Source organism: Myotis myotis, unplaced genomic scaffold (genome assembly GCF_014108235.1).
Source record: "Myotis myotis isolate mMyoMyo1 unplaced genomic scaffold, mMyoMyo1.p scaffold_m19_p_10, whole genome shotgun sequence".
Classification (NCBI taxonomy): Eukaryota; Metazoa; Chordata; class Mammalia; order Chiroptera; family Vespertilionidae; genus Myotis; species Myotis myotis.
Genome location: NW_023416314.1, coordinates 42,268,261 through 42,280,264, shown reverse-complemented (window position 1 = coordinate 42,280,264; position 12,004 = coordinate 42,268,261). Strand labels below are relative to the sequence as shown.

Here is a 12,004-nt window from a genome sequence, read left to right as displayed (position 1 = left end):
ATGCATACCTTTTATCATTCCCTAAACCCATCCTACTTTTCTTAGCAATTACCGCTTATATCTACTAGGTTAATTTTTTTACAATTTTATGTAGATGTAATAAAATAATATGTCTTGTTTCTTCTGGTATATACTTCTTTCACTAAGCATAATTATTTTAAGATTCATTCATACATGTTGTGTATTCTTATTTTTTTTCTTTATAATGCTGAATAGTATTATATTTTATGGATGTGTATGAATTTGTCCACCAAGTCATCATGCTATGTATTTGTGTTGGTTTCCATTTTTGGATATTATGAATAAATCAACTATAAATATCTGTGTACAAGACTTGGTGTGAACATGGGCCTACATTTATCATAAGTAAAATTACCTAGGAGTAGTGAGCAATGTTAGCAAGGTTTCAGGATACAAAGTTAATATAGTTTTTACACTTTTAATAAACTTTTACCTATACAGCAACAATAAAGAAGTGGAATTTGAAATTATAAATATAATACAATTTATATTAGCATCTAAAAAATAAATGTTTAGGTATAAATCCTTAAAAATATGTACAGTATCAACATGTGGAAAATTATATAAATCTGAGGAAATATATCAAAGAAATAAGCAAATGGAGAAATATCACATGTTCATAGTTAGGAAGACAATATTGTCAATATGTCAGTTCTTCTTAAATCAGTCTGTAGATTCAACATAACCCCAATAAAAATCCCAGCAAATTATTTTTGAATATTGAAAAACTGATTTTTAATATATGTGAAAAGTAAAAATACTAACTTGGCAAACACAATATTGAAGGAAAATAATAAAGTTGGAGAACTGACATAACTGAACTTCAAGACTTACTGAAAAACCACAATAATTAAGAGAGCATGGTAGTGGCAAAAGAATAGACAAATACTACTGACATGGAGAACATCATTAACCCACACATTCAAGAATCTCATTACACATATTACTTAGCCTTACTGTCCTCAGTCACTTTCAGTGAGAAAAAGCAGTATAATTGATTGAAAGTCAAATAATATAAAGGAATCATTGAGTCTGAGTTTAAGAGATTCTAATAAAGGCTGATGTAATGCCCGAGTGACTTTTACATAGTCTCATTTTGGGGCACCCTGAGAGATGTATAAGCTAAATATTACCTGGAAAGAATATCAATTTCCAAATACATTTGGGTCACACACTCTTTACAAATATTCTTACAACTCTGTTCTAAATTTGCTTTGTCCTGACCCCATAAATGACTGGATTGAAACAAGGAGGAACAGCCACATATAGACTGGCCAGGAGTATGTGAATGTAGCTAGGGACATTTCTACCAAACCAGTGAGTCATAAAGGAGAAAAATGCTGGAGTGTAAAAGGTTAAAATGATACATACATGTGAACCACATTTACCAAGTGCATTGTGTCAGGCATCTCTGGAAGGAAGACAGAAAACAGCTCATAGGATCTGAACATAGGAGAGGACAAAAAGGATTAAGTCAAAGATGGGGGCAGCAATAGAAAATGAGCCATAGATGATGTAGACTCTTGCATTAACACAGGCAAGATGGGCAATTCCCATATGTTCACAGTAGGTATGAGGGATAACGTAGTGCCTACAGGAGGATAATCATTTAAGAGGAGGGTAGAGGGGAATGACAAGGAGTGCAGTACTGACCTCCTCGCTACAAGTGAGGCCATGATGACTATCATTTTGTTGGTGAGAATAGTAGTATATCTCAGTGGATCACAGATGGCAACAAAGTGGTTAATTGCCATGGCCAAGAGTACAACAGATTCCATACCAGTGCAGGTATGGATAAAGAAGATTTGGATGAGGCAGCCTTTAAAGCCTATCTCCTTAAACCAGAAGATGGCCAGCATCTTGGGGTTGGTTGAAGTGGAAAGGCCTAGATCAATAAAGGAAATAAGAGCCAGGAGGTAGAACACGGGTTGATGAAAATTCTGCTCAGTCTTAATAGTTCCCGCAAGTGCCATCAAATAAACAACAAAGAAAGGGAAGATAATCCAAATATGAAAATCTTCTAGACCTGGTATACCCAGCAGATGGAAGGCAGAGGGATGTGAGGCAGTGTCATTGACAGGACATTTTCCTGAGAACTCTTGGAAAAGGCTCTACTGTCTTCTTTGGTATTTCTGGGGAAATATAAGGGATGGCTGAATATCACTATGTGTAATAGCATACCAGTAAAACTCTTAACAACATAATGAAAGAAATGTGAGGCTAGTTAACTACCAGAGATATTAAAATTATTGCCTATCTCATTTAATATTCCATGGGGATTGTGGAAGTTAGAAAGAATTTTTTCTGCTGGTAGAGTGGTTCATGGTCATCTTTAGCTCACTCTTTTGTGAAATACTCATCTGGTTACCCTCCCAGTAACCATAACTTGTGTAATATTTTCAAGTTACTTTGGTACCTGAGTTGATCAGGTACATAAGAGAAACCCTCAAAATGTTATTTTAATAAAGGGCAAGAAATTGAAATGTAAGAAACTTTGGATATGATGGTCAAGAGGATATCCACTTATGAAGCTCATCTGTGCAGCATAGTCCCATTCTGTAGGTGCTACTTTTCCCCTTTTTTACTTTAATAAGACTGTGGTGATAGCTATCTTTTGATGAAATGGGTGCTTCCATGCTGTGATTGATGAAGCGATTATTAGAATTTTTAGTCAAAAAGTTGTAATTCATTATATAAACAAATAATGCAAAAAAGATGATCATAATTGAATTAGAAAAAGTAGTTATTAAATTCAGCATTCATATATGAGAGTAAAAAACAAAACCCTTTTAGCCAACTAGGCAAAAAAATAAAAGTTACTCATTTGGTGAAAGGAATCCATGAAAAACCTATAGCTAATATCATTTTGAATGGTGAAACACTGGAAGGTTTGTCCCTTGGTTTTAAAAAAGGCAAAAACATCAATTAGCATCAATTTTGCTAGAGGGTCTAACAAGCTAAATATGTCCAAAAAAAAAGTAATACTGAAATGAAAAAGTAAACGCTTCTATTTAGAAATTACCTGAACAGTTACAAAAAAATAAAAAAATGTAGAAGCAATCATTTAGCTTATTAATTGCTCAGGTATAAGCATCAATACTATTAGCAAACAATTACAAATTAATATTTTAAATTATAATTTTGTAAAATTTTGAAATATCACTTACAATGTCATGAAAACATGGAGTACTTAGTAATAAACATTTAAATTATAAAACATGAAAGAATTTAAGGAGACAATTTTTAAAAATTCTATAACATTCATGGTTTGGATGACAAATATGTTAAGATGTCAATTCTTCCTAAATTTATCAATAAATTTAAGACAGCTTCAATCAATACCAAAAAAAGTAAGCTTATTCTAAAATAACTATAGAAATATCCTAAAATCATTGGAAAAAGTACATATATCAAAACTGGGGGACTTACAATAAAGGACTTCAAATTTACAAAACTATAGTAATTAAGATAGTGTGGCAATTGCACAATGATAGATAAGTAGAACATAATAGAAAAAAAGACAGAACTAGGCACATTTCATGTCCTAAATTCAATTGCATAAAGTGACCAATGTAGCAATTCAATGAAGATAGAAAAGCCATTTCTAACAATGATAACGGGTATAATTGAACATAAGTTCAGGGTCAATTGCTCATTTACCTTTGTTGAGTCTAAATTTGAAATAACCTTTGGAGGCTTCCTTGATTGAAACAGAACTGAATCTCTGAGTTGTTTTATAACAGTGTAGATACCTGGGATCAATGATGATCATCCTAAGGTCATGCTTCAAATATTTCTAACTTACAAATGCTTCCAGGATGGGAACCAAGTATTTCTACCTTTTGGCTTAGGTTTAGTTAAAATTAGAGAAAGTTTCATAATTATAGAAGAGAAGCATTTCAGTATAAATTAAGCTTAACCACATCTTGCACAGAATCTATGAAATGCAGTTTAATTGCATTTCAAATTAATTACTAAAATTTATACTCAGCCCCGCCAGCATGGTTCATAGTTGAGCATTGACTTATGAACCTGGAGGCCACAGTTCGATTCGCGGTCAGGGCACATGCCTGGGTTTGGGGCTCAGTCCTTAGCAGTGGGCATGCAGAAAGCAGCCAATCCATGATTCTCTCTCATCATTGTTGTTTCTCTCTCTCTCTCTCTCTCTCTCTCTCTCTCTCTCTCTCTCTCTCTCCCTCTCTCTCCCTCTCTCTCTTCCTCTCTGAATTCAATAAAAATATATTTTTTAAAAAATTGTATTTGGTCTTTTTTGACATGTATAGAGATTTTTCCTAATTTCTAGTTGGCACTGATCTGAAAACCTCCAATAGATTGTAAAAATAAATCTCTTTAAGAAGTTTTTAATTGTATAAAGATTTAATCTTGCCCTCCCCCACCTCCCAAAAAATAAATCCGGCCACCACCATATGCCATCTATTTGCATAACTGTTTAATAACAGTATGCATATGTATTAGCAGTGTTAACTGCCGGAAGCCGGTCCATCCTTGCTGCTTGACACAGCCGCTGCAGGAAAGAAACATCTGCACAGCATATGTTTCAAGGGACCTGGCGTATATAGCATACTGTTCTTAATGTTTGCTCCCCTTAGCGCTGTGTGTTTTAACCAAGGTCACCTCTCCGAGAAAGGTTGTTTCCCCAGGTAGGAATTTTTCCCTGAAGTCAGGGAGGGGATGAAACTCCTTAACTAAGTGCCAGGCGGGCAGTTAATCACTACAAACAATCATGCTTAAGCTACATAATCTTTACTCCCTGGAATGGAGATAAGAAACTCCCTAACCTTTGTAATAGAAATTGACAGGATTAAAATCAACTGGGATAAATACGGATGTAACAAGACAATAAACAGCAGAACCTCTCTGGAGATCCAGAGCAGAACTTGGCTGGAGATCCTGGCTAGAGATCCTGGCTAGGCTGCTGATCAACTGAACGCTGTCTCTGTGTCATTCCTTCTTCGCCGACTCCATCCACACCTTTGGGGACCCCTGGACCTGCTGGGGTTGGACCCCGGCAGTTAACCTCTAATCCCCATGGGAAAAACTTATTCACTGGAGTATAATGCTTATGCATGGTTATTTTTTGCCTTTCGTCTCTCAGATTCCACTCATTCCCAAAGTTACTTAGGTTAACACATTTTCCCCCATCCACTTTAATAAGGTTGTTCTTTTTCCCTATATTTATAATGCACTGTACTTGTCAAAATCTGCATTTCATTTTGGGATCTTCCTATTAGTAAATGGTGTTTTTAAAATTACATTAAGTTGTATAATTCTATGCGTTTTGTCAAATGTATAGTATCATGCATCCACCCTTATAGTACCATACAGAGTATTTCACCAACTTAAAAATTCCCATGTTCCCCCCGTATTTAACAACCCTCACTCCTTTTCCTCTGGTAAACAAATATGTTTACTGTCTCTTTAATTTTGCTCTTTTCAGAATATAATATGGCTAGAATAATATAATATGGATCTTCTTTAGATTAGCTTTTTCTAAGTGAAGTCACTCAGCTATGTGCATTTGAAATTTATTTACATCTTTATATAGCTTGATATTTCATTTATTATTGATGCAGAATAGTTACCATTGTGTTATATACAATGGGTATAGCACAATTTGAATAGTCTTTTATCATTTATCTGTTGAAGGGCATCTTCATTGTATCTAATTCTTAGCAATTATGAAAAAAATACTATTAATGTATATGTGCAAGTTTTTGTGTGAATGTAGTTTTCAAACTAGTTGGGTAAATTCCTTGGAGTGTGATTGCTGGATTTTGTGGCAAGACTATCTTTAGCTTTGTAGGAGACTTCCAAACTTTATTCCAATGTTGCTGTGCCATTTTACATTCCCATCAAAACTGATGAAAGTTTCTATTGCTTTGCATACTCACCTATTCTTGGTATTGCTTTACTTCTTTTTAATTTTCACCATTTTTAGTGGTAGGTAGTGAAATCCTACTGTACTTTTAAAATTTGCAATTCCTTATGGAAATATATGTTGAGTATCTTTTTATCTGTGTATTTTCTATATGTGTATTTATGAGGTGTATAGACAAATATTTTGCTCAAATTTTAATTGGGTTATTTTTTATTATGCATACTAGCAGCTCAGTGCACAGATTTGTGCACCAGTGGGGTTCCTTGGCCTGGCCTGCTCCCTCTCACAATCCAGGACCTCTTGGGGAATGTTGGAGAGCTGGTTTCAGCCCAATCTGTGCACCAGGCCTCTAGTATGCATATAACATCTTTGGTTAATCTCTTTCTGCCCTCCCCCTCACCCCTTCCCTTTGAGATTCATCAGTCTGTTTCATGTTTTCATGCTTGTGAGTTGAGCGCCTGCCCCCTGTTGGTCAGTGCACATTATAGCTACTGGTCAAATGGTCAAACGGTTGCTTAGGCTTTTATATAGGGTGTCCCAAAATTCAAGCAAGATTGCCATTCAATTCTATTGCAAATCTTGCGTGAATTTTGGGACACCCTATAGAGTAGAGGCCCAGTGCATAAAAATTTGTGCACTCAGGGAGGAAGTCCCTCAGCCCAGCATGTGCCCTCTCACAGTCTGGGACCCCTTGGGGGATGACCACCTGATGGCTTAGGCCCACTACCCAGGGGATTGGGCCTAAGCTGGCAGTCAGACATCCCTCTGGAAGCCTGGGAGCCCTTGGGGGATGTCTACTTGCCAACGGGTAGCAGGCCTAAGCTGCAGTCAGACATCCTTAGCGCTGCTGAGGAGGCGGTAGAGGCTCCCACCACCACTGCTGTGCTGGCAGCCGTCAGCCTGACTTATGGCTGAGCAGAGCTCCCCCTGTGGGAGCACACTGACCACCAGGGGGCAGCTCCTGCACTGAGGGTCTGCCCCGTGGTGGTCAGTGTGTGTCATAGAGACCAGTCGTTCCCAGTCATTCTGCTGTTAGGGTCAATTTGCATATTACCCTTTTATTATATAGGATAGAGGCCTGGTACACGGGTGGGGGCCGGCTGGTTTGCCCTGAAGGATGTCCCAGATCATGGTGGGGGTCCTGCTGGGATGCCTAGCCACTGTGGGTGAGAGGCTGAGAGCCATTTTCATACTGGCCCCACCCCCTTCAGGGTGGGGGTCCCCACTGGAGTGCCTGGCCAGCCTGGGTGAGGGGCTCATGGCTGTTTGCAGGCTGGCTACAGCCCCTTCATGGTGGGAGTCCCCACTGGGGTGCCTGACCAGCCCGGGTGAGGTGCTGATGGCTGTTTGCAGGCTGGCCATGGCCTCCAGCCACCCAAGCTCCCAGTGGAGGCTGGCTAGAAGCAGGTATCTGGGATTTATTTATCTTCTATAATTGAAACTTTGTTGCCTTGAGCGGAGGCCGCAGCCGGCCAGTGTAGGCAGAAAGCTTGGCTTCCTCCATCGCTGGGGCAACCAAGCCTCCTGCTTGCTCCAGCTCCATGGCTGCCGGCCGCCATCTTGGTTGGGTTAATTTGCATATAGTCACTCTGATTGGCTGGTGGGCATGGCTTGGGCGTAGCAGAAGTGCAGTCAATTTGCATGTGTCTCTTTTATTAGATTAGATATTTAGTTGTAGATTTTGATTATTTTTAAATCAACTTGAGAAAGTTCTCTATTCCTTATTTGCAAGTGTTACTATAAATATGTGCCATGTTTTCCTTAGAGATGTTTCTTGCCCAGCCAGGATAGGTCAGTGGTTGAACATACACCCATGAACCAAGAGATCACTGGTTTGATTCCCAGTCAGGGCATATGCCCAGGTTTTAGGCTTGATCCCCAGTGGTGGGCATGTAGGAGATAGCTGATGAATGTTTCTCTCTCATCACTGTTTCTATCTCTCTATCCCTCTCTCAACCCCTCTCTTGAAATCAATAGAAACCTATTTAAAAAATATTTTTGTTAATCATTCATACAATGAATAGAATTTTTCTCCCTTAAGCTGAGGTTCTACGTTGTTTTTCTTGATTGTTTTTTGAATGTTGAACCAGCTTTGCATGTCAGGAATAAACACCACTTGGTCATGCTATATAGTTATTTTTATAAATTATTAGCTTCAATTTTCTAATATATTATCAAGTATCTTTGCATCTGTTCATGAGAAATATTTTTGAGGCATATTCAGCGTTTTAAAAATTGTTTATTTTTTGGATAATATCTTTAGCTGGATTTGGTGTTGGGGTATTTCCAACTTCATAAAATGAAGTGATTTTTTTCTGGAAGTGATTTTAGGTAATTGCTGTAATTTTCTTTTCCTTTAATATTTGGTAGAATTCACTGGTAAAGCCATCAAAACCTGATTTTGGTGAAAAGGTAATTAATTAGTGATGTAATTTATTAATTAACATAGAGGCATTTAGGTATTTAGAACTATAAATTTACTTCTATGGAAATTTACATATTTCTATATTTTGGGGCATTATATTATAAATATATCTGAGGAGAAACTGCACTTAAAGATAGTTTCAGTGCTTTTGCCACTGATTTCAACTTACCGTTTAGGCCATGAAAGTATAAAGAAAAGTTAATGCTTAGAGACATAAAAAAGACTGTTTAAAAAAAAAAAGGGCATATAAGGTAGCCTTTAAAATTTTAAAAGAAAACATTTACAGATTAATACATTTAAACTTTATCATTCACAGCTGGAATAAGACTAGAATACTGTACCTGGTTAGTGTGGTGCAATGGTTGAACCTCAACCTATGAACCAAGAGGTCAGTGGTTCAATTACCAGTCAGAGCACATGCCCAGGTTGCGGGTTTAATCCCCAATAGGGGCATGCAAGAGGCAGTTGATCAATGATTCTCTCTCATCTTCAATGTTTCTACCTCTCTTCCTCTCCCTTCCTCTCTGAAATCAATATGTATATATATTTTAATTCATAAGAATGATAGAGAGTAGCTATTGCACAGAAATATGGCACATTCTTTAAATCCTACTTAATATCTACTGATACCATTGATTTAAAAAATTACATATAAAGACTGATGAGCCATATTTTGCCATATGAATTGGACAACAAAGCTTAGACTTTTGACTGTCTGAACTCATTAAAATGCTTACAGAAGGGAGCCAAAATAAAGAAACATTTATGTCAAGCACATTTAAATTTACTGAATTTAATATAACAAGGCATTTCATCTCATAAATATTAGGCACTATTTCTTTTTAATTACTTATTTTTAAATAATATTTTTTTCACATGGTTATAGATCTGCTTGGTTCTGACTCCACATATGACAGGGTTGAGCATTGGTGGCACTACGACATAAAGATTGGCCAGGAGTATGTGGATATAGCGAGGGACATTCCGGCCAAAGCGATGTGTCATGAAGGAAAAGAGGGCGGGTGTATAGAAGGCAAGAATCACACAAACATGAGAACCACATGTGCTGAGAGACTTGAGCCGGGCTTCACGGGAAGGAAGGCGGAAAACAGCACGGAGTATCTGAACGTAAGAAAGGGCAATGGCTACAATGTCAAACACTAGGATTGAAATAGCAGCCAAGCCATAGATGATATTGATCTTGATGCTGGCACAAGATAGGCGAGCAAGACCCATGTGCTCACAGTAGGTATGAGGAATGACATGATTCCCACAGAAGGGCAATCGCAAAATGAGAAATACAAATGGAATCACAGAAATAAATGACCGCACTACCACACCAAGACCAATCATTGAAATGACCTTATTGGTGAGGATGGTGCTATACCTGAGTGGGTTGCAGATGGCCACATAACGGTCATAAGCCATTGCCAAGAGCACTGCAGATTCCATACCGGTGAAGTTGTGAATGAAAAACATCTGGGTGAGGCAGGCATCAAAGATGATCTCCCTGAGATTGAACCAGAAGATCCCAAGCATCTTTGGGATAGTAGCTGTGGAGAGACCCAAGTCAATGGTGGCCAACATGGCCAGGAAGTAGAACATCGGCTGGTGGAGGCTGCTCTCAGCCTGGATCACAAACAGAATAGTGAGGTTCCCTATGAGCGCAATCATGTACACAGCACAGAAGGGTAAGCCAATCCAAATGTGGAGCGTTTCCAGTCCTGGAACTCCCAACAACAAGAAGGAGGCGGGATGATACTGAGTGTCATTGAGAAGGGACATCCTGATAGGTAATGCGTAAGTCCATGTTCCTTCCAAATGTGCTTCTGCCAACCTGTATGTAGGTTACCAGGTAAAACTCTGCAGTGTTTTAGACCTAAAGAAAAGTGACAGTTGTGAATATTCTCTTTTTTAGTTAATTCACACAATTAGAAATGTACTATGTAAAAAGCAAAGTGAAGATGTGAATTATCAATAAGAAGGCTTTAAAAGAAGTTACATGTAGATTGTAATAAAAATTCTACATAATATATTCATCCTTCTTGGCACCGTTTCCTCCTCTGTTAGAAGAATGGTCTCCTTTGCAATGGTTACCTCATTGGTAATATGCTAAGATTTTGCGTTAATACCGGCTTCATTAATTACCTTTTCTTATCATCACCAACATAATTTACTTTCAATTTTAACATTCAAAGGGCTCTATCAGCCTCTATAAATGGTTATTTCTATTAATTCCATTTGGTTGGTTGAATAGTAACACTCAAGTTAAATTACAAGATGGGCAGTAAGTGCTGATGAACACCCAGATTCATTAAGATGTGTTCTCAAATACTAAAAATAAATCTAAAAGATTAAAATCAACCCATTTGTTAATATTTATTTCTTATTATTACAAAATATGAAGTAAATGTAGTGAACAAAACATTATCAACTACCATTTATTGAGGTACTGCCTACCACTTTCAATGCTGTCAGAACCTTTGCAAATATCATCCCTAATCTTTATAAACACTCTTAACTTGAATTTTTACATATTGATCTGAACCTGAAATAGCTTAAATGACTTGCCAAATGCTTAAAATGCTTATAATTAATAAAGGTGTATAAAAAGTAAGTAGAAAGTGGAGAGAATATAATTGAGTTGAAATGGAAAGATAATGAACATAAGAAAAATATAATCCACGCCTCACACTCATGTCATATATACAGAGCCCCCTCTTTCACACACAGTTACTCAAACACAGTGTCTTTTAAGCTCACATATATCTAAAAAAGAGATATCAGTATCCTCACTATAAATCTGAAGCAATTGTACTTTAAGTGTTTAAGATACATGGCAAATATTTTGAAGAAGAAACTAGATAGAAAGTATATTCTGAACAAACTGAATCAATCATTTTCAATGATACTTACACTGTTCTCATGTAATTTCATGTACCTTAGAGTATGTATTTTCAAAGCATTTGACAATTCATTATGTATAGCTGTTTTATAGTAAAAAGTGCCTTTTCATGATTTGGCATCACTGGAGGATTCCAAAGAACAATACTAATTATGATCACAGTTTCATTAAGACAGTTGTGATATTATAAAGACACTGATACCTGGGAAACAAAGCCAAGAAGAGTGTCCTTTCTGTTCATGATAAATACGTAATAAAAGGAAAGTACAATATGGGTGAGGAAACAAGGAACTCCTAGGAGTAAATGTTAAATATTGGAAAGGGATCTAAGAGCATTAGATGTCATTTGAGTGAGACACTCTGTGAAATGTCTAAAGGAATAAAGTCTTTCTAATATAATGCTCTGGCCTGGTCATGGGACAGCAAAAAGGTGTGACATGGACAACATAAGGAATGAAAGTAGGATCCAATTATGAAAGCAAAATTTTCTGTGATTTATCAGTGTAAGTTCCAATGGCAAGTTCTTGTATTAAATAAAGCTCTTGTATTCATAAATAACATCTCAGATCAGAAGTGTAGGCAAATAGTCTCAGGAAAGTAAGAAAACAATGTTTTCCTTTTTTCCATCATTCCTATGTGCACTAGATTCTCAAGAAATAGAATTACTTTGGCTAGTAGGGGCAGAGCTCATCATTAAACAAGAGAATAAGCTGCCTTTCTGGGGTTTGTGAGGTTTTTTTAGTTGTTCTTAGAG

General features: G+C 37.1%; 1 protein-coding gene and 1 pseudogene across 1 annotated transcript; both read right to left on the bottom strand.

The window, feature by feature from the left end:
- Window positions 1-1,224: 1,224 nt before the first annotated feature.
- Window positions 1,225-3,793, bottom strand: LOC118664313 (annotated as a pseudogene).
- A 5,398-nt stretch (window positions 3,794-9,191) lies between these two features.
- LOC118662982 (olfactory receptor 52E2-like) lies at window positions 9,192-10,136 on the bottom strand. Its single transcript, XM_036322178.1, has one exon. It carries the CDS (start codon window positions 10,128-10,130, stop codon window positions 9,192-9,194), a length of 939 nt encoding a protein of 312 aa, XP_036178071.1. The 5' UTR covers window positions 10,131-10,136.
- Between the last annotated feature and the right edge of the window lie 1,868 nt (window positions 10,137-12,004).